The sequence below is a fragment of the Rousettus aegyptiacus genome, unplaced genomic scaffold (assembly GCF_014176215.1).
Source record: "Rousettus aegyptiacus isolate mRouAeg1 unplaced genomic scaffold, mRouAeg1.p scaffold_m13_p_1, whole genome shotgun sequence".
Lineage (NCBI taxonomy): Eukaryota > Metazoa > Chordata > Mammalia > Chiroptera > Pteropodidae > Rousettus > Rousettus aegyptiacus.
Genome location: NW_023416284.1, coordinates 145,430,719 through 145,458,378, shown reverse-complemented (window position 1 = coordinate 145,458,378; position 27,660 = coordinate 145,430,719). Strand labels below are relative to the sequence as shown.

At 37.5% G+C, this 27,660-nt stretch overlaps 1 protein-coding gene across 2 annotated transcripts in view; it reads right to left on the bottom strand.

The window, feature by feature from the left end:
* Positions 1-27,660, bottom strand: part of FIG4 (FIG4 phosphoinositide 5-phosphatase) — a 98,157-nt gene that overhangs the window by 26,194 nt on the left and 44,303 nt on the right. For both annotated transcript variants that reach the window (XM_036220900.1, XM_036220902.1), the window contains 7 exons: positions 19,961-20,099; positions 14,265-14,323; positions 12,891-13,038; positions 10,280-10,363; positions 8,417-8,612; positions 7,354-7,436; positions 3,896-3,982 (listed from right to left, as the gene is read on the bottom strand). In XM_036220900.1, coding sequence (XP_036076793.1) covers positions 3,896-3,982; positions 7,354-7,436; positions 8,417-8,612; positions 10,280-10,363; positions 12,891-13,038; positions 14,265-14,323; positions 19,961-20,099 — 796 coding nt within the window. The remainder of the gene's footprint in view (positions 1-3,895; positions 3,983-7,353; positions 7,437-8,416; positions 8,613-10,279; positions 10,364-12,890; positions 13,039-14,264; positions 14,324-19,960; positions 20,100-27,660) is intronic.

Genomic DNA, 27,660 nt, shown 5'->3' with positions numbered 1-27,660 from the left:
ACAGTATTTATTCGAACTCCAAGTGTTAAACCATTTCTTAAGGGGCAATTACTAAATGAGTGAGACATATTCCTGGAATAGGTGAGCCAGAGAATAGGAGGCACTAATAATATATGTGTTCTTGTTCTTTTTGACCTACACTGATTGACATTTGTTGCTCAATTAAAAACTCCCAGAGAACGGGTAGGAGTGTAAAATGAGAACAGGTTGGTCTTTCATGTAGACAGTGAATCATTGCCAAGAGGTACAGCACCCCGCCCACCCCGGCACAGCAAGTCCTCCTGTTGGGACCTTCTCACTTTGCATTTGGTCACAGGTGCAATCAGAAGCAGGACAGAGAGGTAAAAAAGCTGAAAACTTGGTGTGCTTACTTTTATTCTTCTATCATAATGCAATAGGAGAACAAAAAAACCCGGAGGGGCACAGGGCTTATGAGCAGGAAATAGAATAGGAGAAGAACTAAAAAAAATGTTCAAGAATGAGAGAAAAAAGAAGCCACAGTGAGGATGGCTGAAACCAGGGAGGCACTGGGTGATGTGGGCTTCTAGGGATGCTCAGGGGTCCTCATACGGACTCTAACAGTAATAGAAGGGATTGGGGTTGAAGGGGTGGGAGGGAATTCAGTCCATTTCCACAAGTATTTACTGAGCACTCAATTTCAAATACTATTCTAGGGGCAGCAGGGGACAACAAAAATGGGCCCTCCTCTAAGAACTTAAAATACAGGATAGCAATAACCCTAAACAGCGGCAGTGCTGTTCTGATGATGGCTAAACAACCTCTACACCGTGTCATGAGTCTAGCAAAGTATGCATGCCCAAGAAGTATGTCTATATTAGGGACAATATGCTGACTACTAGGAGAAGAATAAAGGTACATTTTCTTTAAATGTTTAAAAATTTTCAAGATTACATAGCAGAAATATTGTATCTGCATATAAAAGTGTCTAGAAATCTAGATCACATCAGAGAATCAAAGAGAGGGCTGTTAACACTAATAACAAAGTATTTCTACCACTTGTGGTTATAAAAGTACCTGGTAACACCAGGCAATTTATAGCTTAGTGATGGAGAGCCATCCTGTCTGGGTTTGAACCTAGGGTTCCTCCACTTCCTAGATGTTTGACCTTGGGCAAGTTATATACTTCTCTGTGCTTCAGTTTTCCACCTGCAAAATAAAGGTAATAGCAAAATCTACTTCATAAGGTTACTGTGAGAATGAAATTAACACAAATTATGGCACGTGGAATAGTGTTCATCACACACTGAGCGCTCGGTAAATGTTGGCTGATGTCATTTCTCCTTGATCAATCAATCACTACCCATACACTTGGGAAGTGGTATGAATCAAAGGGAGGAGTCACTCAAACAAAATATAGGTTCGAGTGGGCTGACAGTGAAGACATTGGCCAGTTTGGGTTTAACAGACACTTCTAAGACCTTGGGTGAAAATGTCCAGCTCCCCCAGACTGGTTTCTGCACCTCCATGGTTGTTACCTCATGTTTAGAAAAGGAATATTGGTTTGCCACCTGATTTCAAGAAAAATTGGTTACATTGCAAATTATCCAGAGATGAGTAGATACACATGTATAGAAACTTAAATTTATTACCATTTTTAAATCTACTAGAACATAACCAAATGAGAATCTTGATAATCTCATAAATCTAATTTCTCATGGTTTTGTCATAGCTTTAGAAATCTTAAAATGCATAGTTGACATTTTAATAACTTTATTACAGAGTTTCAATTTAAAGTGCACAGCCATGCACAAACACAGATGCCCCCCCCCCAAAAAAAAACAACAACACTACTCTTGGGCAGTTGCCATGACAACATAATACTGGGCCTGCCAGCTTCTTTGTTATCCTGCTAAAGATACTATGCAAAAACACACTCATGTTAGATTCTTTACTCATTAATTGGAAAAGGTTTTAAAAAAAATCTAAATTCACATGGTTTTCATATGTGCTAGAACTCAGAAAAGAAATGCTAAATATTTTAATAAAAAAAATTAAAAGTAATAAATTGATTATGGATCAAAGTAGTCCCAATATTAAAGAAAACAGGGGAAAAGGTTTACCTTTTCCTTTCTTTTTTGTATTTTATCATTTTTCTACTCTTAAGTTGTGCCATATTATTTTAATGGAATTAAAAATACAAATTGGTTAACAGAGTCTCTTATTTTACCAATGTAAATACTTTCCTTCTTCGGCCACACCTATTTTAATTACTTTAGGAGTGCATACTTCCATATGCTAATTAGACATAAGAAAAAAAAATGTCTTTAGGTCAATAGGAGTTCATATGTTTTTTTTAAAAAAAAAGGAGGAAAAAGAATAGTGACAGGGAGAGAAAGAAGAGGTAAACAGCCATTTTGAAGGCTGTGATAAAACACCACCTTGGTTTTCCTTCCCCTTCTGTTAGCCATCTCTGTCTCTCTTGTAGGTTTCTCTCTGTCTCAGCCGTTAGACCCAGACCTTTTTCTCACTTTATTCTCTTTTCCTAGGTAGTCTCATTCTTAGCCAATGGCTATAATTATCATCCATATTTATTTATATCCCCATAAGGCTCTCTTCTGAGTTCCAGATCAGTAGACCCAACTGCCTCCTAAAGTGGCCACTTTGATGCTACTTTAAATGCAAACTGGATCCTTCTGTAGTACTCCTTACTTCAGTAAATAGCAGCTTTGAATGGTCCTAAAGCAGATACACTCAATACCTACCTGCTAAATGAATCAATCAATCAATCAATGAAATCTGTTACACGAACCAAACACCTAAGGGTCATCCTTGATACAGCCCTCTTCTCCCTACATGATAAGCCTATTTCACCTCCTAAATATTCCCCTAGTGCATCTCGTTTCCAAACTCCTTCCAGACACTGCTCTCTGTGATACCAGTCTTTGCATGTATTACTATAATAGCCTCTTAACTATCAATCAGGAACATGCAGATGTAGTACACAGAGAGGTTAGGCAATTAGTATCTATCAAATAATACATTAAATTTATAACGTTGGTCTAAGAAAAGAGAAGAGAATCTTTACTAAATGTCAAAATATGCCAAGCACTAACTAATCTAGACACCTTGAATATACTACCTCATTTAATCTCCACAGTGACCCATCTTTTAGAAGAAACTCCACTGAGTACATGGCATCAGGGAGCCTCTTTTGGTTACAATCTTTGCTTTGTTTGGTCCCAAGAAGCAAAGAATAATAAGTAATATGAAAAAATGATGATGATTGTGATGATCACAACTTATAGAGAACTTTGTCCAGAAACTATACTAAGCACTTTGTAGTATTTCATTTAAGCCCACCACCCTCCTATGACATAGGTGCTATTATTATCCCAATTTGCACATGAGGTAACTGAGTCACAGAAGACTAAGTTACTTGCTCAAGGTAAAAAAAAAAAAAGAAAAGAAAAAAAAACAAGAAGTGGTAGAGCTGTGATTCAGGATATGAACCTAGTTCTGTTTAAGGATCTACTAAACACCTGTTTAACTTATAGCAAGTTATTAGAACTGGTGAGGATATATAGATAGAAGAGACAATCCCACCACTGCACTCAAGAGTCTTGTCTTGAAATTGAGGAGCCTGTCTGCAGGGTCAGAGCTGTTTTGTCATCTCACCTCTACCCAGCAGAGAGCTGAGTTCATGGAGAAGCCTCCATCAACTCCCATCACACATCCAAAGGGTGCACTGTAGATAAAGTCAAGGCTCCTAATCTCTTCCCCATTTCCATAACTACCCAGTTTTCCTTGGATAAGTTACCAGGAGGAAATATGCTATAGTGACGACAATATTTTTCTTACAAAGTCCTAAAAAAAAAGTACTATAAATGACACGAATACAAAGATTATTTTATTATAGGTCTAATCTAGTACTTACAATTTTATAACTCCATCTGGGCACCTGGAACAGAGCAGCTGGTTGCTCTTGTCTTGTTTATGTTGACTCTGACCCAGCTGAACAAATCTACAAATTACAACAGATAAAATGTAAGCTAAAGAAGAAACTACTTTCAATAAATCCAGTAGATCACTCAAAATGAAATGAGCTTTCAAATTACCATAGTATGCTTATTTCAGAAAAGCACACACGAGAACCCTATGTAATAACAAAACTTTACTTAGAAATGGTTGCCCGATTTTAGAGCAGGTTTTTGTTAGAGGTAAAGGTTAAGGGATTCTGCTTAAATGTTAAGTCAGAATCATGGATATAAGAATGAAACAAAATGTGTACTTCATTGTGCTTCTATTTACTTACATGTGATACACAACTGAATCAAAATGTTCCTGAAGCCAAACAGGATCTTTCAGGGCCTCGCATATCTAAAGGTGATTGTGGCAAGAAACATGGGGAAACATGAGGGAAGGTGTTTGTGGTGAGACAAATGACATGGACAGGGCAGGATCAGGCCAGGGATCCATCTCCTGAAGTAGGGACGCTGCTGAGAGCCTGTGACGTGGACTCGGTCCTGTAGGACCACATGAATCCTCAAGCACACTCCAGTCACTGCTGAGAGCACTTTCACTGGGATGGAGGGGACTGAGGAGTCCATGTGCTGAGCACCAGTGTCACCACCCCTCTTTAGAGAACACTGGAACAACACTAATCTAGGCTAGAGGTTGAGAGCCAAAGGGAATCACTCCAGCTCAGCAGTGTAAGAGGATGCCTAGGATGGGCCAAGGGCCACTAGCTAGTTCTCAAGTGCAGACCTGCCTTAGGTGGGGCCTGGGCTGCATTCACCCATCTTCCCCTCAAGGATGTGCCCTGTGATTTTGTTCTAATAATCCCCTGGGAGGTTACAGGGCAGGATTGAAGGGCTAATTACCTTTCCACTTTTCTACTCTTTAAAATATTTTCCGTTGATACCTATGGATACTATTATAATTTATTAATCAGCTTTTTTAAAGGTCAAGCAAAGTGTTGCAGAAACTACCAATTATTAAATCATTACGATGCTACTGAAAAACTTTTAGTTTACTTTTATCAAACTTTTTTCTTCACTAAGTAAAAATTTTCATGCTTTTAAAAAGAATGTCACATAATATCTAATATTTGTACAGAACTTTAAACTTACCAAATCATGTGGAACATCACTGTCAGAATCAAAAAAATAAAATAAAATAAAAGATCTGGTAGGAGTCTGAAGCTTTGAGGGCAAATGAAAGTACAGAGAATAGGGTTCAGCAATAAACGAAACTATAGAACCAAGAAACCTTCAGGAAACTGAAGGTGGCTGAGGGTTGATGTAGGAAAAACAGGCAGGAGAACAGGAAGCTGGAAGACAGGCTTCAGAAGCCGATTCTAGCTACATTGCTTCTCTCCCCAACACTGTTCTGTGGCAGCCCACACGGGGGCTGCGACAGGCAAGCCAGGCCAAGGCACTATTTTGGTGGGTACCAGCTGACAGGGTACAACACTGCAGGAGAGGACACCTCACAATTTAGGGCAGAACTACATGGGCTCTTGCCCTGCCATTAAAACTCTGCCCTCTGGATCAGAGGGGGCACTAAGAGAGCCCCAGGCCCAGCTGGGGGCAGGAGGAGCATAGTCATTCTCTGAACATCTCTGGCTACCCCTGACATGGCTACCCACCTGCCACATGCTGGTGGAGGGAGGCTTCCTCTGCCTACAATGCCCATGGCAGATGGAGAGGGGAGATGTCCCCACTGCCAACGAGGGCAGACCGCCACAGGACGGGGCTACTCACAGAGAGAGGAAGAGGTGCCAGGCCCTGTTTCTCTCCTTCCCCCCAGGTCTGCATCCTAAGTAGGGGCAGACGATATTACCAACAGCATAAAGAGGATGGTACAATCTAAAATAACAAGGCACCCAAGAAGCACAGGAAAGGTCTCCTGAAGGGCTGTTTCTATGCTCTCAGCCTTTAAAGAGGAATAATATTATCTATTCATTCTACTACAGAGTTATCTAAAGAACAAGTAAAATGCTGTGAAGTATATATGCATCAAAGAAAGAGGTGTTGTTCTCCAGGACATGGATTCCTTCCACTCCTGTGATAATCCCCACCCTACAGGCCTGCCCTCACACATTTCTCAGACTGTTTTCCAGGGATGTTGTGGGTGAACAAGGCTGTATCTCACTCCTCAAGAAAGGAGAACTAGAAGGGGCCTCAGGGGCAGTCTGAGATAAAAAGGCTCCAGGTGAAGGTTATGTCTAAAGCAAAAGATACTTTTTGCTTAATTAACATGAGCCTGAATTTCAGTCCTAGACATGTACACTCATGCTCTCTGCTATAAGCGAAGTCATATTATTCAGTCTTTAACCCAGATAATTCATTCGTCCAGACCATGTTGCTCACAAAAGCCCACTTCAACAATTAAAGAGTTTAGCTACACTGTTGTGACTTCATGTCTGTGTGTCCAGGAGTGAGGAGGGTGTGGCTGAGTTCTGAATGACTAAATTGGCTTCTGTTAAGACAGTGATATATCATACCAGTGCTTCTGCAGTCGAGAAATGCTGCGCATTTTTATATTTTTATATATCACATGGAAGATCTTACTAGTTTGAAGTAAAAAGCTAACAATATCCAGTTTGATGGATTCCGCAAATGAAATACCCACCTTAAAAAAGAATGAGAGATCAGAGCTCACTTATAAGATTTACATAAGCGAAACTTATATAAACAAAGTGGGATGGTATTCGCGTGCCATAATTAAGTCCTCTCGATGCATGTATCAGGCTGAGGGGGTGTTCACGGTGGTTTCATCAGGTTCTGGAGGATTTCTAGGTTAGGGATTCTTTTGAGAATCTGATAGCTATGAATCTTCTCAGAAAAACATGCATTCACACAAACTTGTGTATATAATTTCAGGGAATGCCTTTTGGTGGATCCTGTCCTTTCGCCTATATGTGCATAATAAAGATATGCAGCATTCTAAACTGGCACCCTTATGTCACTGCTTCCTTTCTCCTGCTCAGCCGCAGCTGGTAGGAGTGCCAGCATCCCAGAGCTAAAGCGAATGCAAGGTCCTCCTATGGCACAGGTTCATTTTGTAAGAAGGTACCTGGTCTGAAGGATTTGTTGATACAGAAATGTGTATGTACTTCGGTTTGCTGCTTACACATGGGTAGTGAAAACACATACACACGTCATAAATATTTATCGCTGAGGGGCACTGAGAGTCTCAAGCATTAAGCCCTTTAACTCCAAATACAAATCAGTGTTTCCAAATCTGAGCTCCTAAACATTACTACTGTATTCCAAGTGGAATTCATTTCTCTCTATATTAGCTATTTTCATTTTTTAAAAGTTATACTAGATACGTTATTGTGGTAATAGATTTGCATTTTTTCTTAACCTCTATCTGGAAGTTATTTACCTTGAATAAATGGAAAGATCGTCTTCTGAGAGGCCATCCGAGGGGTTAATTCCATATACCTCTTTCATGGGCTGGACCACATTCTGTGGTTAAAGAAAAAAGAACCAGGAAGAATTTTTAGACATCTAGCATATTAATTATTTCCAAAGATGAAGAAAAATGAACCTGTGAATTTTTGCACAAAAGTAATCACAATGTTTCTTCAATTTATTCATTACACTTCTCAGGTAATGGTTTTTTAAAAAAATGTGATTTCATTTCCACTAAAAATAGTTTTTTTTATGGTAAAAAACTTAAATAATTTCTAGTTGCTTTTGTGTAATGTAGTTGACAAACTTTTTCTGCAAAGGGCCAGAGAGTAAATATTTTAAGTTCTTTGGGTCATACCATCTCTGCTGCAACTACTCAACTCTGCTTTCATAGTGCAGAGACAGCCACAGACGACATGTAAACAAACAGGCATGGCTGGGTACCAATTAAGTTTTATGTATAAAAACAGGAAGTGGGATGGATTTGACCAATATGGTTGTAGTTTGCTAACTCCTGGAATAATGGATTCAGTTCTTATATTATCACATTTGATTTGCTATATCTACATCTAATGACTTTTGGTTATTTCCAGAAATCAAATTTCCCCAAAGCTAAATTTGGTTCGTTATTTATTTCCCTTTTATATCTCCTTAATATGTTGGTAATAACAAATTGAAAAGGATGAATTTCCCACTGAGGCTATGCAAAATTGTGGGGCTCAGGTCCAAACCCTGGATTCCAACCATGGGCTGATTTAAGAGACACAGGATTCTCTCAAAAATTCTGAAGTGATAAGAAATTCTCTATTATACCTGGGAGCAAAAACACCAATTTCATTTCAAAATGAAACGATTTTCAAAGCTGTCTATGTTAAATGTATTTATCTCTGCAGCGCCTCAAACACCACACGGTAGACTAGTGTGAGTGAGATAACGTGACCTTTTCTCACTCTCAGCTTGTTAATGAGAGTAGAATTTGAGAAATCATTCTCTAGAGCCTCATGCTGGACTGCACAAGCTCCTCTGCCCCACACCTCAGTCACTTTGGCACTGTCTCCCGTGTCAGTCATCTTCACTGGAGTAGAGCGCTGGGACACAGAGCCCTCCTCTTCCCGATCGGTCCCAGAGTCATCTTCGGAGCTGCTGGACACAGCCTCCTCGCTGGGGGGTGGGGGAGCACTGGCTGCCGTTTTCCGCTGCAATACGGCTTCTTCTCTATTGCTTTTGTTTCTTTGAAAAGATGAATATAGAAGTGAAGCATCTTTAAATTGAACCTTCACTACTCACTGTGTAAGCACTCTGTCCCAAAGCCTTAGTCCTAATGAAGCATAAGAAAATGACTGCAAAAAAAACTAGTGTTTGAGTTTAAGCTGTGCTAAAGGAAAAACCTTAATATTCTACCATGTACAGGTACTGACTTAAATGAATTTAAGCCATTGTAAATTTAGAAAATAAACCAGGATATGCGTGTAAGCCAGTGCAGAAAAGTTTTCTGACCACTTGGTTACTGTGCCTCCCTTTGGTTACTGAAATTGACATTTTCAAAATTTATGGTTCAATAACAGACTATATGTTTGAGATATTAGTCAAATCACCTATAACTTGTAAAAGCTTCAATAGCCAAATCTATGTATATTTATTTCCTTCCCGTCTATGATTTTTATCAATCACAGTATCAGCTGATTATTTATACCAAAGTAATGAATAACTGATGAATATTAACTAAATTCTAAAATTTACTTTTGGACATTCCTTCTAACAGTAGAAAATAGATGGGAAGAAAAACAGAAAAAAAACCCATGCTTATAAAAGTATTTACTTTTATTTTAGTTCCAAATTTGAGAGTAGTAAGAATACTAGCATTTTCATTCCAAAAATATTTTATAGTATTACTTTTTGGCTTTTGTTAAAAATGTTGCATATTTCACTCTTTAAAATATCATAATATTCTGAAATGTTCTAGCAAATGAAAATGTAATCCAATCTCACCATGGGTTAGATAATTGAGAAAATAAATTAGTTTCTGGCTACTTAAATTAAAAATTAAAGTCGACAGCATTTCTGTGCTTTACACTAATATAGCTGGTCATTTATGTATTTGTCCCAGGAATTTCTTAAATTTGAAACTCCTCAGGACATCCCTTCTTTTAAATTCCGTAGCTATTTAAAACCACGTATTTAAGCCACAGAATGGTGTGTCTGGAAAATAGTAATATATATCTCACTGTATAAATCATATGTAGCTAGAATCCGATTAGGACTCCACACACACTCCTAAATATAATTAGTATTCAGGATCTAGTCTGGCCAGGGTTTCTGGTCAGGGTCTAGAAGAAATCTTATCACTAGGATTATTCAAGCCATAGGCAGTAAGAAAGATTCTTATGCTAGATCACAACATATTTCACTCCAGTCTCTAAGCATGAAGATGCAAACATGGTTTGTCTTCTTCCCCATATAATTAGATATAATAAAATAAATCTTCCCTAACACAGTGTTACATTAATACACAGAAAAACTATTAATCTCTCTATCTGAGCATATTTGCTTTAATGTTTCCTCAGCATGTCAACAAAAATAAATACAATGAATATATATTTTTACCTAAGTATTTTATGTTGAGGGAAAGTTATTTATAGGACATAGCACAGAATATCTGCTACCTGTCTTCATGCCAACTGTGATGTTCCTAATTTAAAATAATAAAATATACTATGTTGCTGAAATTCTCATAAATTGTACTTTCTACATTGAATACTTTAGTGATCCCAGTGCTAGTATAGATGTGATAAATGGACTATGTGACTTGAAGTTATTAGTTCAGATGGAAATTATATTGCAAGTGCTATACTATTTTACATGAATCTTTAAAATTTCATTCCACATGCAAATCTTACCCCAATACTGATTTTCCAGTTTCATCTGGTTTACGTACAGTAAATGGACTCGGATCAATGCCAACGGTCTTAGGCATAAAGTCACTTAAGAAAGAGGAAAAAAAATTTCATATGAATCACTGTTTATCCATATGATATTGGCTTTTTCCATTCAATTCACATTTTTATACTACTCCTTCTTAGCCCTTGGAGCTACATATATTCTGAGTCAAATGTTCAGGGAAGCTTAGGTGATCAGGGCCATAAATCCCCATGAACTAATGGCACTAGGTAACTTCAATGTTATCAGTTTTTACTGTCATTTTCTTTATGATTACGAGACCTAATAGTTAGGAATTTCAGATTTTGTTTACTGAATAGAGTTGATATCTGAATTACTAAGATGTATTCTCTGGTTATATATCACGATTAGTTTTCAAGCAAAATTAAACTCATAAAAACTAATGATAAAACACTAAGACACTCAGTTTTATGGACAATGTTTTTACTACATTATATCACCTAAGGAGGCTGACATAATGATCAAAAACACAGTAGTATGAATTAAGGTATCAACATCTACCGCATTAAGCTAAGGTTAATTCATTGAAACACTGTTGGAACGCTTTAAATAGAAACTTAATTTAACACTTACTAAGATAAGCTAAAGCAACTTCCTCACTATACAAGGCCTACCTATTACTGCTGAAGCAAGATCGAACTCCTTACTTGATGCCAAAAAGACAACAGTTATTGGCAAGGATACTGCTCCAAGCGTGATTCAATATTACATTTTTTGAAGGAAAAGAAAGTAATATTGAATCTGATTCAAAATGCTTCTTTAACAGTTTGAAAATATTGTTTTAAAAAAGTGGCTGAATTTTTCTTTCTTTTAGGAGATATACAGTTGATTCTCATTATTTGTGAACTCTTTATTTAAGAATTTTCTTATTCACTAAAATGTATTTGTAACTCCCAAATCAACACTCAGAGCTTTCACAATCACTCCCAGACTGGTTCACGTGCAGAACAGTGAAAAATTAGAGTAACCTGACACTCATGCTCCCAGCTGAGGCAGAACAAGGTGACATTCTGCCTTTTTGTCTTAGCTCTCATACTGTAAAGAGGTATTCTTTTCAGAGTATTTAGTGCCATGTTTTTCACATTTTTGAGCTTTTTGTTGGTGAATCTCATAGTCTGAAATGGCCCTCAAGCATAGTGCTAAAGCTGTCTTGTGTTTCTAAGCACAAGACAGCTATGTGTTATAGAGAAAATATGTGTTAGAGAACCTTGATTCAGGCATGAGTTACAGTGCTGTTGGTTGTGCGTTCAATGTTAATGAATTGACAACATATATTAAATATGGTATTTTTAAACACAACCACACAAAACATTGAATGGTTGATGAAAATGTGTGACCAGAGGCTTTCAGGAACCTAACCCTGTATTCTTCCTAGGAGCAATGATTCAGTGTTCTCTAATTCAGTGTTTTCAGGAGCTTTATAGAACATAACTCCTGCAGTAAAGATCAGCTGTTTATCTGTATGTACATATATATGGAACATCATTCATCCTTTGCTGAGTTGAAAAATTCTGGAAATGACAATGACCTAACAGTTAAAACTGCTAACTTTAACAAGTTTAACTGAAAATCAAGCAAGTAAAAATTCCAAACTATCCAACTAAAACTGAAGCAAAATGTAGTGATTTCTAGGAAATAAAACCATAAAATTTCTTTCTACAAGTACTGTGTTAAACTCAGGCACACATATAACACACCTAAAGAAAATTTTAAATACATATATGTAAACTTTAGTATTAAACATAATAATCAATAAGCAATTTACTTTGCATAATTTTATTATTCTAGTCTCATCATTTTTTGGAAAGACCCCACCAAAGTCTAAAAGAAAGAAAAATAAAGTATGTTCAAAGGTGACAGGCCAGGATGGGGAGAGTTTGGAATAAACGTCACATTAGTTATGAAAGAAAGAATATTTAACCTTAAAAAATTAATATTGCTTCCTCAAATATATGGCAAGTTGTCATATAGAAGAATTAGACTTGTACTGTGCCTAATAAAAATAGTACTATAATGAGAGTCACCATTTATTAGTCACCCATCTGTGTCAGGTACTACAGTAGGCACTTGGCATGTGTGTATATAGTTATGTGTGTGGAAGGGTCACACCCACCTCTATCTATATGAAATAAGGAAACTGAGACTTGGATAGGTTGGATAATTTTCTCAAAGTCACAGTGGCTGGTCTAAGATTCACATCCTAGCCTTTCTAGTACCAAAGGCTATGTTTTTTTCCACTAATTATGTTAGCTCTCGATTTCTATATTCAGTTTTAAAACTCGCATGTACTTCAAGTGACAAACTAGGACCAATGGGAGGCAGATTTCAACTTATCAAGGGAAGAAATTAAGTCCAGTTATCTAATAAAAGAAGTGACTGCTTCCTGAAGTAGTGGGCTCCCAATCACGGAAAAATTAAGGGGCTGAACAAGCACCTGGTAGCAGGTAGCAGACTTGCAGAACAGATTTCTAGTTAAGTACAACATATCTATATCAACTAGGAAAACTACCATTCCCAAATCCTTACAGTATAAGAATACTCACAACATACCGTGCTGAACTTGTCATAGCCAAGCAAAAGGTATCATCAAAACTACTCAGTTCGTATGGTCGGAAGAACTCATTGTGGATGTCAATCTCTTCTTCATATTTGTGAAATTTCTTCACTATCAACTTCTTTAAGTTCGCAGCACAGATAACTGAAAGAGATACAGCCTATTACTCTTAAAGTCTTCAGATTACACCCAGCAAACATGTCTGTAATGTCAACTGTGTTCACAGATTGCGCACTGAGCAAGGGCCAGCTTCTGCCTCTGGCACTTACACACTTGGAAAAGAGACGAGATATGTGCACACAATGCAAAGCTGAGGATAATAAGCTCTAAGGAGGCAGGAGGGCCGCTGGGAGTCGGGGAAGAAGCAGGGAGTTATTTTAGAAATCAAATCACTCAGCTCTTTAAGTTCCTTTCTACTCTTAAATAAGTACCCTCTGCCTTCTAGATAAAAATTGTGCAGCGATTTCACTACATTTTCTTTTGTATTTCAAATCCTGTTTATGGCCACTGTTAGGCTGTTAAAGCCCCTTCCTTTCTTCTAGGACACCAAATCTTAGCAATATAAGTGAAAATTCTGCCCTGAATTTCAAAGTTACAAATTCTTTTTAAAATTTAATAATTCAATAATAAATAAAATCGTTTGCCATCTTCCTACTTCACAGCCTTCACCACCCAAAGTTGGGATGGTTAACCAGAGCTAGATGGAGCCCTCAACCGTAGTGTTCCAGGCTGGCAGCAGATCTTACTTTTCTTTCACAAATGAAAAAAACTGGCTTGCCTAAGGTCAGGGAATCAGAAATAGAACCAGGACTAAACTCTATTTAAAACTGGGCAATTTAAATTTGGAAATATTATTCTAATGTATTGTACATTTGAAGGTATTCATTTACTACAAAAATTTTCCGGTCTTTCTGACAAATTAATACAATTTAATTTAAACTTTAGTGATTAAAATATGCTTTTATACACCCATCTATACTTTTTTTTACTGTTTGAATATAGGAAATGTCTTTATTTCTCCTTGTGAACAGGTCTTCACTTTCTCTCCATTACCCCCAAATATCTATCAATATAATCAGTACTAATTTGAAATGATGAACTAATATCCACTAAACATTTAAAAGGCAATTGCAAGATATAATACAAGGTAAGGTCCTACTTAGAGAAAAGGCATATAACATAATCCTTGCCTTTTAAAAAGCTCTCTAAAATGTCACCACAATCCCCCATTATAACAGCAACATAACACCAAGTAGCCATTCATTTCTTTCTAATAAAATATTATATCCAAAGAATTTAATTATTCAAGCTTATTTCAAAACAATTCCAAAACATTCGGATAAACACTAAAAGAGAAACTGTGTACCTACCTTCATCATATGGCAGTGGTAAATATTTTATCACCTCTGGTGTCCACCAGTAAGTATAACTATAAAAAAAAAAAAAAGATAAAATGAACCAAATGTAAATGTTGGTTTTCTACAATTCACTGAATTAAAGGGATTGTGTGGTCTATATAGTAAGATGCTGCCTCATACTTCAAAGTTAATTTTTCTTTTAAAAACATGTTTGTGAAGCTTTTGGCGTTATAAGTTTTCAACATGTTAACTCCTGTCTCAAATCCTTTCTTGTTTCAACTATGTCACAGATCTACCGAAATGCCATGAACATGTCTGAGAATAAAGATGCTCTGATGTGTTTAGCTAAAAAGTATTTGGGTGTACCAAGCCAGATTCTATGAGCTGCTGTTTACGTCTCCCTAGGGACCCTGCCTGCATTACTCTGCTGGCCAGTGAGCCAGTGTGATTTTGAGCCGAGTCCTACAACTTGGATTCTCTTGCAGGTAGTTATCCGAGATCTAGATCACCTTTTCTACTCTGCTCTATGTATGTGAGTCTGTGTGTATAGTTAATTAAAATAGTTAAGTAAAATCATTAAGTGAATGGATAGTCTTAAAAAATAGGTTCCCTCAGAAAATAGTATAAACCCATTAATTTTTAACTGCAAGTATTCACTACTTGATCAGAGAGGCCAGTCAGAGTAAGGCAGGGAATTTCAATCATCTGGATTTCTGCTACCATGCTTATCTGCTATGAGCAGAGAATCCGAAAGAATCCTGAACCACCTTCTCTCTGATTACTGAATCCAATTCTAAATTGAATTCTGATGAAATAGGTATTTAGGGGGAAATGCTATCTCAAAGTTCACGAGAGCTAGGAAGGGGAATGGTGTGAAATCATATCAAAATGTTTAAAAAACATATTAAAATTTTTAAAAAACACATTTTCAAAAGGTTCAGAAAAAAGAGCCTAAGACAAAAATGCTAAAAAGATAATTTTAAATAATTGAAAGGCTTTCTAAAAATAAAATGCTGACATTAAAATCTTAAATAATGCCAATTAGGAAGAATGGGGAAGTATTTAAATGAAATAGGAAACATAGAGAACTCTCCTAGCGATGGCAAGAAGAATACATAACCAAAGATAATGAAAAAAAAAAAAGTGAAACCTCATGAACTGGGGGTGGGAAGTGTCATGATAACAAAAAAGGCTTCTAAAGTTTTTCTTGAGACTGAAATTATGCTTCAGAGCAATGCTTCTGACAATTTAGTGAGCACATGAATTGCTTGGAGATCCTGTCGAAAGGCAGATTCTGATTCAGCAGATGGGACCCGAGATTCCGCATTTCTAACAAGCTTCCCCCCACCACCCCACAGTGAAGCCAAAGAGGCTGGTCCTCAGACTGCTTTTTGAATAACAAGGCTTTAAAGCATGAAAAGAAGAGAAAAAAGATGTCTGCTTCTTGGGGTGAATTCATGAGTTTTTCAACATTTATTAAGCACCTGCTGTGTGTCAAACACTGTTCTATGTGTTACAAGTACCATGTTGAAAATAATGACAGAGAAAGCCAAGCTACTTAATTCAAGCATTGTTTCTATCTTCACCAGCCACAATAAGTTTCATGCTGAAAAGAGAAAAACAGAAGGTAAGAGGAAACTATGAATGTTCTAGAGACCGAAGGAAGCAGTACAGCATCTCTAAAAGCATGCAGGTGTCCTGGTTCAGCTGAGATCAGTAATCTTTCGACGGAATAGTGAAGAATGGAACTTATACTGGAAATAGGCAAATGAAGTCTTGATGCTCAAAAATGAGAGGGTGATACATTCCAAAAACTATACATCAATGAGCATAATGTCAATCTCAGCAAGATAACAGCACTGAGTATTAGCTAGAGATGTGTTGTGAGTAGCCTAAAAAAAATGACCAGTGACTTCTACGAATCCATATATTTACTCAAACAAGCCGCACCAGGCTAAACTCATTTTCTTTTCTGATAAGAATCAGACTATCAGATCAGAGGAAGTGTGTGTGTGTGTGTGTGTGTGTGTGTGTGTGTGCGCGCGCGCGCACGCGCGTGCGCACGCGTGTGTGTGTATGTGTGTGTGAGAGAGAGCGAGAGCGTGCGCACGCGTGTGAGCACGAGAGCATGCGCACATGCACACATGAGCACGCAGGAGTATAAATTCTATTTTGTGATGACATAACCTCAGCAGAGGAGGAAGTAGAGAAGGTTCCAGCTAGTATATAAGAATTTTCCTAAAGAATGCTACTCACAATTAGCTTACTTAGGAAAAAAGAAAACAGTATAAAAAAAAAATTATTTTTACTCAGAATGTACCAGGTGGAGAAAAAGAATTGAGATAATCCTATATTAGTGATTTGAGACTAGGCCATAAATTAAAATATATATATATATATATATATATATATATTATTAAACTATATTTCCCTAAGTAAGACAAAGCAACTGAACAATACTTCTTTAAAAATCCAACTCCTCTAAGTGGGCCTCAGAAGCAAAGAAGCCCAGAACTATCTGCCCTGGGGAAAGTGAACTGATGGATGGAGGAAGAGAGCATCTGAGAGGAGTAAGCCCAGTGCAGGTGGAATCTTCATTAACTTCACCACCAGGTACATTTATCCAGAGTAACAAATGTACTAGGACAGACATCTGCTTTGGAACCAGGGATCAGAGGAGGGAGATGCAAGCTGTTGTCACTTTTCTTTTGCACACAATACTAGTAAGTCAGTGTTTTTCTCTTTTTCAGTCCCTAGCATTAAGAGTGCCCAGTTCCACTGGCTCACAAAGGCAGGTTAGGGAGATTAAAAAAGACTGTTAAGTTTCCCTAGCTAACTTAGGTGCCCTCCGAAATAACATATATATGGACTTAAACAAGATAAATGGGGGCCAAATGACAGTACAGTTGAGTGATGACAATGTAGTAAGTTACAGCTGTTGAAATGATTCCAACCAAAAATTATGAAACAATTTTAAGGTAGAAGTTGTGGTCTAGTGGTATCCCACAAGGCTCTGCCAGCTACCCCATTCTATTCAACATTTTTCATCAAGGACTTGTATTAGATCAGGATGGCCCAGCTGATTAAATCTGAAGAAACTACAAAGCTAGAGATAGTTAATAAAAAGGATACACATTTAAATACTTCTTTTTTGGAAGCAGGCAAAGCATGTATAAGCATGACAAGAATGGTATGGATAAGGCATGGCAGCAGGACATGCTAAAAAGATGGGAGTGCTAATAGACAGGAAGCTCAGAGTTAACACTATGATGGCATTGCTGAAAAAGCTAATGTAATCTTATACTTAATGATAAAAATATAGTACTCAGGACAAGGGGAATAATGGTCTCAGTGGTCCCACAACAGTTAGCACAAATCAGACCAAACTCTATTATTGGACCCAGGTCTGGGTACCAGAGTTGAAAAAGAACATTGACATCGTCTAGAATACATACAGAGGAGAGCATTCTGAATGCTAAGGAGACGTGGAACCATAGTACATGAAGAACAACTAAAGAGAGTGGGGCTATTTAACCTGGAGGAGATGAGATTTCGAGAATGTGTGAACTTATCTTTAAATAGTTAAAAAAGACCATCAAGTGGATGAGAAAATCATGTTCTTAAGGTCTCAGTGGGCTGAACTAAGATTAGTAGGTAAAGTTACAGATAAGCAGATCTCTGCATGGTAAGAGGAAGAATTCTGAAAGTGAACTGTCAGAAACAACTGCCTTTTCAACCAGTTTTCTCGGAGTGGACAAACTAGGGCCAGTCAAGCATAAACCAGAAAAATTCTCCCTGGGCAGACAGAGAAAGAACTCACACATCAGACAGTGAGTGGAACCAGGAAACCTCTCAACCCTGAGTCAATGAAATAATTAATGCTTAATATCTAAGAACATCTTGGTGGCATTATAAATACTGATTCAATTAATAGCATCTAGATGATGTATGACATAGTAACCTAATTCAGAACAAAGCTTCAATTCATGGTTTTAAACTGATCAATAAATGTAGGACTTTGAGTAACAGTACTAGTTAGTTACCTAAAGAAGACCTGGCTTAGATGAACTCTAAGCAGAGCTAGGTTTATTCCCCATTATCATTCAATAAAAATGTTATTTCAGAATAAATCATTGGTAAACAGGATGGTCGCCAAATTAGGAAACATAAGCGAATACATAATAAAGTGTTTATATCATAAGTGATAAAATAATACTAAGTTTCTAGATGTAATCTACTTAGAGAATAAAAACAATACTAATATCTTTTTGGACTCACTATGATCTCAATTAATTCTCAGAAAAATCTACAAGTTAGATACTATTATTATCTCGGTTTTACTGATGTGGAAACTGAGAATTAGACCAGTAATGTAACCTGCTTAGGGTCACACAGGCAAAAACTGGAGGCGGTCTCTCCACAGCCTGGTGTCTTCGGGACTGTATATATTCTGTGTCAGACCCTACCAGGTGTTTCCCACACATTTTCTCACTCATTCTTCAAAGCGACCCTCTGAGGTATGCATAGTCGTCTCCATTTTACAGATGAGAAAATGATATTTCCAGAGGTTAAGTAACAGATCTAAGGTCATGCATGCATAAATTCCAACTCAACTCTACACAACCCTTAAGCCCACGCTCTTGTCCTGTTACTGCCTCTAGATAAATTGTTCATTTCTTCTGAGAATTATAATTGTCATCAAAATAATTAGTATATGGTGGGTGACACTAGAAAGTCCAAAATAAAACATTGAAATTTATCTTACAGTATCTGTAAGTACTGTTTATGAGTGGTACCAATTGTTGATACCATTAACCAAATTTTGGAATTCTTGACACTCTGGGGAAAAAAGCAAAAACAGAAAACAAATCAACAGAGAAAGTCATACTGTCTACTTCGATAAAACTTTATTTTCAGTAGCGGGTTTGTAGCTAATTCTTGCTGAGTCAGCTAACTAGCTGAATAATCTTAGTCAAGACACATTCTCTCTGTACCTCAGTTTCTTTCCTTTTCCTTTCCTTTCCTTCCTTCCTTCCTTCCTTCCTTCCTTCCTTCCTTCCTTCCTTCCTTCCTTCCTTCCTTCCTTCCTTCCTCTCTCCCTCCCTCCCTCCTTCCCTCCCTCCCTTTTTTTTTTTTTTTTAAAGAAAATGAGGATGTAACACCAGCTTCTTTTTACTTCTACAAAAAAGCTCCAGTACTGCGTGCCTCGGCTATATAACTCGAGGCCAACTTGAGTGGCAGGGGTGTCTGCTACTGAGGCTACTGCTCTGGTTCCCTCTTTACTAGTGTCGCCAAGAGCCGGTTGTGCTTCCTGGAGGAAAGAACACTGGGATTCCAAAGTGATGCAGCTGAGACACCACACCTGAAAAACCAAAGACTGGTCCCTTCAATGTTAGCTAGATGTTTTTTAGAGCTCCACATTTGTAGGAAGCGCTCACAAACGATGTTAATGGTTTGCTTTAGTGGAGCTATAACTTACGTTCAATGATGAAGCTCTGAAACATTTATGGAAAATGCAAAACACCAATTGTTAATGACAATTTCCCAAACCTACTATCAGAGCATCAGCAATTCTAATTCCTCATAGCAAACTTGTTGGAAATCTGATTACTTTTTAGCATATGTGATTATCTCTCCAAAAACAAAGCATCTCATTTTCAAAATGACATCGAATCTGATTTTACATAGTAGACTAGGAAGAAAAATACCTTCTTCTTGTTGGTAAAAGTCTCATGGTGTTTTTATGATGCAAATAAAAATCTGTCGGGAGTTCCCAGAGATGAGGTTTCCCTTCAGTGGGATGGAAGACTCCCAAGAAGAGATTAATGGCATCTTGTCTATCAGCATCTAAAAAGCAAAAGTATGTATTTCAGGAAATCTATTACTGATATATACAAGTCAGAAGAATGTTTTCTCAGGAGAATGAGTACAACTGTGATTTCATAGAATATACCTTTGAAAATAACAGCATTTATACTTCAAAAGCCATATACACAAACAAATCTATAACAGTCACCAAGATTTTGAGAATTTAAAATTTCTCCAAAAAATTTCCTTTTCACTCCATACCTCTCATAATACAGAGGATAGTGCATATAAGCTGCTTCTTTAATTTTGAGAGGCTCTTAAAAATCTTTAAGAACTTCCATAAACCCCTAGTGATTTTATTTTTAGAATGAAAACATTCTCGCAATTTGTTAGTTTTCTTGAAACATATACATCTATCTCCACTGTATTACAAAAGACAAAAAGAGACATTAGAGACAAATAAAATAATCCAATTCCTACCCATATTTTGTTGCACAACCTTGAACGAGTTGGCTAGCATGGTTTCCATTTTAATCCTTGAAAAGATATTCTCCATGTCTTTAGCGGAGAATATGTTTACAACATTTTCTGTCCCCCATACCCGCTCGGCTGTGGACATGTCCCATTCTCTTTTGTGTTTGATAATGAAGGCAGAGCGGGCACACAGATAACAGCCTTATTCTAACCATTCAAACACTCCAAAATAGTTACTGACTATATATATATTGTATTTCCTCTTCCTCTCCTAATTAAATTTTGGTAAAAATGATAGTAAGCACTGAAGTGGTCTCATAAACCACCTCTCCCATTCTGTACCAGCTCCTCCCCAGCATCCTTCATTCTGTTCCCCCATTTCCTTCTTTCCATTCTTGTCTCAGAGCCCTATGTATTCAAGTTTGGGACACACATCCACAATATAAATAATAAGCTCTTTCTGAAAATGAACATAGAACTCAAAAGACAGCACAGTAGAAATGACTGCTTTTTGAAATAAGATAGCATCATAAAATCAATTTTCTTCCAAAAGCCACTGTGAACACAGATATATCTTAAATTAGCAACCTTGTTCTCATTGGGCTATTTGGTCATTTCAGCAAAAGCAATAAATGAAATATGGTACATCAAACATGTATTCGAGGTGTTAATATTCTGATGAAAAATATTCCATTAAAACAGCACTTTTAGGCTAAAACTAACATATACATGTGTTTTACGCTGAATATATTTGGGGGCCATTTGTTTTTTGCTATTTGTTGAGAGAAAACATCAAGTATTAAATGATGCGGACATTATTAAGCAGTAAATATAAGCAGTAAACATACTGCTTTTATAGTAATTACATTCTTTATGCTTCTTGAATAGCTTTAATGGCACTTACTAATTCATCTACGCAGTACCTCAAAATATCTTAATAGTATCTAGAGAAGCTTTTTATTTTTAAGCCATGTTTTCAAGGAGTTTCTTTCATCCTTTAAACCTAATAGTGGCTTCCTTTAATTTTAACAAAGATGATAAAATGTAGGATATGAGAAACATAACCAAATAAAGAATATTCCTTCAAAGGATCATAATGAAGACTTCTTGGATGTACTGTTGTTGTTATAACTTAAAACATATGGAGCTTATGGTTACTTATAAGATTGGACTATAAGGCCCAATGAGCTTGAAGATCTTTTCCTGGCTCCTTTTGACTATAAATAAGACAATTGCCCCCAGCAAGACAGTAGTACTTTGGATATAAACAAGGGGTTAAAATAAGTAAGTTCTTTGTAGGATGAAATAATTGCCTATTTCTGAACTTATGCTTCAAAGGAAAAAAGAATATGTACCAAACTCCATTCAAACAGCTAAACACTAACCAGTTTTACTATGCATGGTATTTAAATAGATCAGGCTTGACTACAACAATTCTTTTTAATCTGCCAAAAACTTTATTTCAGAAGTAGAATATTAATTATTCTAATATTACATTAAGTTTGTGATAAAGTGGCCTCTGAAATCAGTGACGGAAAGAAATGCTATTTGACTGTGATAAAAGCTGTTGAAAGGCTAAGATAAAGACAGAAAGTGACCACTGAGATTTGGCAATGTGGAGAGACTGTTGGTGATCTTGGCAAGCACAGTTTCAGTGGCATGACAGGGCAGATGCCCAGCGAAGCAGATGAAGAGAACAGGATATAAGACAGAAAGCAGGCATGTGCATAACTCATTCAGGGGTTTTGCTTATGCAGAGAAATAATATGTGAGACTAAGGATAGAAGGAAAGGCTAGATGGAAAACACTAAGATGTGCTATTATGCTAATGGAAAAGACTAAGTAGGGGGAAACTGATGATGTACACCAACGAGCATATAATTACAGGGATGGGAGTAAGAGCACCATGGAGGGTTGGCCTAAGATGGGGCAGTGCCACTCCGACCACTGTCATACAATATCAGATAGAAACTATGGGTGCCCATGAAGACAGGCTCTGCATTTGGTTATAAGACAAAAGGGAGTTCACCTCAATGATTTATTTTCTCAGCAAAGTGTGAAGCAAGGTCATCAGCTGAGACTGGAGTGCTGTCCGTTTAGGGAGAGAGGACAGGTACAAAATGGTCATTTTGGAGAGTGGGAGAATATAGTAGGACTGTGGGGCTGTTTTGAGAGTCCTTTGGAGAACTTCAGTCAGTTTAAACTGAAAGTAGTAAGTTACAACTTTTTCTCTTGCCACATTTAATTGCAGGAGAGGTGAATACTTGGATTTTAATCAGTTATTAATGTTATTTAAAATGTCATTAAAAAGAAAAACATTTTTCCAATTGTCTTCTTTCTGCTATAGTGAAACACAACTCACTCTAAACCTACTGCTAGAAGGATGACCTTCGAAGGCTATCTTCCTATTCTTGATAAACTAAACGCTCAGCATGCTCCCTTACATGTCCCTCTTTCAATGGTGAACGGAAAGGAAAAAGAAACTGTTCCTCTATCTTATAGCACAATCACAATGCTGGGTATGCTATCTTGACAATTTTCTGTAATTACTGTCTGTTTTCTGTGCATGGTGAGCTTTAAGGTCTTTACCCTGTGAGCTTTTTCTTTTTCTTTTATTTTTTTAGAACTCTGAGGAGGGTATGATTCCCCTCCAAATATGTATACACACACTCACTATATTGAAACCGTACATGTGTGTATATATGTATGTTTGTATGTACATATACGGCAGATCTATTATTTTCTGGTAGAAATATCCTATCTTTTTTTTTCTTTTTTATAACAGGATTTAAATTCAATAAGCTTCACCAAAAAAAATTCAGGCTTACCAAAATGTAAATGTAAAAATAAATATTAGAGCTCAATAAGGTTCTTAAGGCAATTATAATTGCAAAGTTCTTCTTAACATCTGAAGTACCTAGATACTTCTTTTTTCCTTGTTGGCATCTTCCAACTAACTATGTAACCAGTTGCATTAGAAACCAAAACATGCTTCTTTAAGACAGACCCAGAGCACGCTAACATGTGAAGCTTTAAGAAGCTTTAAGACTAAAAGGGAATCGGGTGGGTTGCTCACATGGCATCGCTGTCTATATAAACCAATGATAAAATTCCTGACAACCTAAAATCAAGTGTCCTCCCACTTACCTATAGGCACAACATGAGACTAAGTTTTACAGTTATCCTTAGTGCTTTAAAGAAAATGGTTCCATAAATATACTATTGTTATATAATATTGTAATTTAAAAATAAGTTGTACGCCCCAATGATACCATGCTTCTCAAAAAAGTCTATTTTAGCCACATTATTCATAAAATAACTCCTGTCATAGTAGTTCCTCTTTCATTTGTGCATAATTTTGCTTTGCCTTTCCGTTATATGCATGTTACTTTTTCATGACCATTTTCTGTGTTTTAATAGTACTTGCTTTTTAAATCAAGTACAGCTACACATTCATTCTCTCTGTCGTCTGGTCTTATTAAATTACTTGGTCCTTAAGTATCAATAACGACTACCGTTAGAGGGACAACGATGGCGGGAGGGCAGAAGAGTGGATGTCCCTTTCCATCAGGACAGTTTTAAATCTTTTTCATGGTAACACACACCCCAAGGAATATGTGTCTGTTGGCACATGACTTACACGACTATTACAGGTTGAATTGTGTCCCCTCAAAAAATATGTTGAAGTCTCAAGCCCTGGAATCTGTGACTACGACCTTATTTGGAAATTGGGTCATTGCAGATATAATCGAGTTAAGATGCAGTAATACTAGATTAGGGTGGGCCCATAATCCAGTTTGACTGGTGTCCTTGTTAGAAGGGAAAGACAGGGAAAACACCATGAAGACATAGACACTAAGGGAGAATGTCATGTGATGCCAGAGGTAGAAAGTTAAAGTGCTTCAGTTGCGAAGAAGGATCACCAGAAACCACCAGAAGCTGAGAGGCAAGTTAGGACCCTCCCCTGGAGCCTGCAGAGCGAGCACAGCCCTGCTAACACCTTGATTTCTGATTTCAAGCCTCCAGAACTATGAAACAATACATTTCTGCTGTTTGAAGCCACCAGACTTGTGGTATTTTGTGGCAGAAGTCCTAGGAAACTTGTATGACAATAAAGCATAGACAGTGAGGATGTCTTTAAAGAGATAATCTCAAAACCACTCTTAATTTGTAAAAACAAGTGAAACTATTTGTAATTTCGATTTTTGCTATTGATAATCATCAATAACTCCCAACATGCATTATAGCCAACTGGTATACATCAATAATATTATTATCTTAATATTAACCAGAGCAGTAGGCATAATAAAGGATGACAGGAATATTTTAATACTTTTGCTTAGAAATCTAGAATTTAAACTCATGTAACTGGCCAGAATTTCTAAATTCTATTGTCCTAACTCTTTAAGTTTTGCTCAAATTAAAATACTTTGATTTTTAAGCTCCTAAACCCATAAAGAGGAATATATAAATACTCTTAAGGTCTACAGTGGACTCTTACGTTGAGCTTACCCAGACTAGTACAATGCGTATAATTCTCAGTGAACTAAAAAAAAAATGATTTGAGCAGCCTAATTGCATCATTGATAGGCTACATGTTATTAGGCTACCATACTTAGTTCTACCAATTATTTAATTTGGGGAAAAGGAAGAATTGAGTAGGACCTAGGCAATAAATTAACTTGTGCATTTATTAATTCATTCCACATATATTTACTCTGCTATGTGCAAAGCACTGGGGTCACCATATGTGAACAAGCTGTATGGGGAGCTCTCTGGTCTCGTGATGGGGAGTCGGGGAGACATGCAACACAGTTCATTGCACAGTTAATGATTTAACTCTAACTATGCGAAGTGCTACAAAGGAAAAGTACAGAATTCTACAATAACAAAAATTGGAGGAACTTCCTCGAGGAAGGAAAAGTACAGTGAGCTCTAAAGGCTGGCTAGGAATTAACTAGGAAAAGCTTGCAGTCATGTGTTCCAGTGGGTAGAACAGCATGGGATTAAGGTGCCTATGGCAGAAGAAGCCTAACTTATTCAGGAAACTGTGAGAAGATCGGTGTGCCTGGAGAGTAGTAATAAAGGATGGGAATGGAGTGAATGACAGGATGTCACTCACTGTAGGCAGGGCCACCCCACGCAGAACCTCTCGGCCTGCTGTGCACTTCCTTCCCACATCAGAAGGCTGCCAACCAGTTTCTGACTTCTCTGCAGTCTGTGAACAGGGAAGGTCTTAGTGATGCGGAGGACTCTAAATGGCCTCTATAATCTCTACCTTCCAGTCTTCACACCACAGTTATCAATACTTAAGAACTGAGTAATTTAATAAGACCAGACGACAGAGATAATGAATGTGCAGCTGTACTTGATTTAAAAAGCAAGTACTATTAAAACACAGAAGATGGTTATGAAAAAGTAACATGTACATCTCTGCTCTGGGGTGATCTGTGTCTCCCCAAAAAGGTATATTGAGGTACTAACTCCCAAAACCCATGAATGTGACCTTCTTTGGAAATACGGTCTTTGCAGACATCAAGTTAAGATGAGGTCATACTGAATTAGGGTGGGCCCTAATGTGATACAACTGGTGTCCTTACAAGAGGGACATTTGACTGACACATGAAAGAAGGGCATGTGACAATGAAGGCAGAGAGCTGCAAGCCAACAACAAGGATTGCTGGCAAACTATCAGAAGCTAGAAAGAAGTAAGGATTTTCCCCTAACGGTTTTAGAAGGAGCCTGGCTAAAAACTTGATTTTGGACTTCTAGCCTCCAGAACTGAGAGATAATAAATTGCTATTGTTTTAAGTCACCCAGTTTGTGCTAGTTTATTACAGCACCCTAGAAAACTGTACAGGTTTCCCTTGTGTGTGGCTGGGATCTATGATTTGCTTGTGAGCAATGGGATATGGCAAAGGGATGGGATGTCACTCCCAAGATTACATCATGTTATATAAGACTGTCTCACTAGCAGACTCATTCTAGAGACTCTTTCCTTTACTGGCTGTGAAGAGCAAGCTACCTGTGGTCCTACAGCACAAGGAACTGCACGGAATTGAATTCCAACCAACACATGAGTGGGAAAGTGGCTCCTGATCTCTAGTCATACCTCCAGATGAGACCACATCCTGGTTGACATCTTGACTGCAGCTTTGTGAGACTCTATGCAGAGAACTCAGTTAAGCTGTGCCTAGACCTCTGATCCACAGAAAATGTGAAATAATAAATGCATATTGTTTTTAGCTTCTAAGTTTTTAGTAATTTGTTACACAGCATAGAAAATTAACACAAACAGCAGGATAGCAAATTAGCTTTGCATTCTCTCTGGGTACGGAAAATGTTGAAAGATGACTCTTTTGTGCATGCTTTCGTGCCCGCTTCAGGGGTCCCCCTCACTGGGGACCCTCTTGCAATTCCCTTAGAGTGAGCACATGCATCCTTCCATATCAGTCAGTTTCCTGCAACTCTTCCTTAGGAATCCAGTGATCACCTCTTCCTGGTTCTTGCTGTTAGGGTCCCTCAGGCCAATCCCATGCCAGCACCCTCTTCCCCCCGCCCCCAAGAGGCCTACATCTGGTCACCAGTAAACACTCAAGGATCCTATGACTAATCAACTCTCGGAGGGCAGGCCATTTCAAACATGGCAGCCCCCTCCTTCGCTCATCTCTCCACTTCAGCTTCGCTACACAGGGATCCAAAGCCAATAGCTCCATGGGGCCCCTCCGACAATAGGACACTACGTCAAGCTTTACCAGAGTCCTGTTGAAGCCTTCTCTCTCTAGGCATGAGGTGAAGGAACAGAGGTGGTGACAGTCACGGCATGGCAACAGTTCACTCCAAAGAATCTCTTTACCAATTTTTCTTCTCCATATTCTGTAAACATTTTTATCCTTGTTCTGGTTCAAGAGGCTAATAGTCATGGGATCAGTCACTGAGCACTTTCTTCGTAAATTCTGTGCAAGGGATTTGTCTCATAATCAATTTGGTTTATGATATCTATTGTGTTGGAAATTATCCATCAGAATGGAGGCAGAAAAAGTGCCATTTTAACCTGTTATTTTTAGTATCCATAAGTCATAAAATAAAAAAATAATTGGTGTTATGTTGTCATTCATTTCTACCT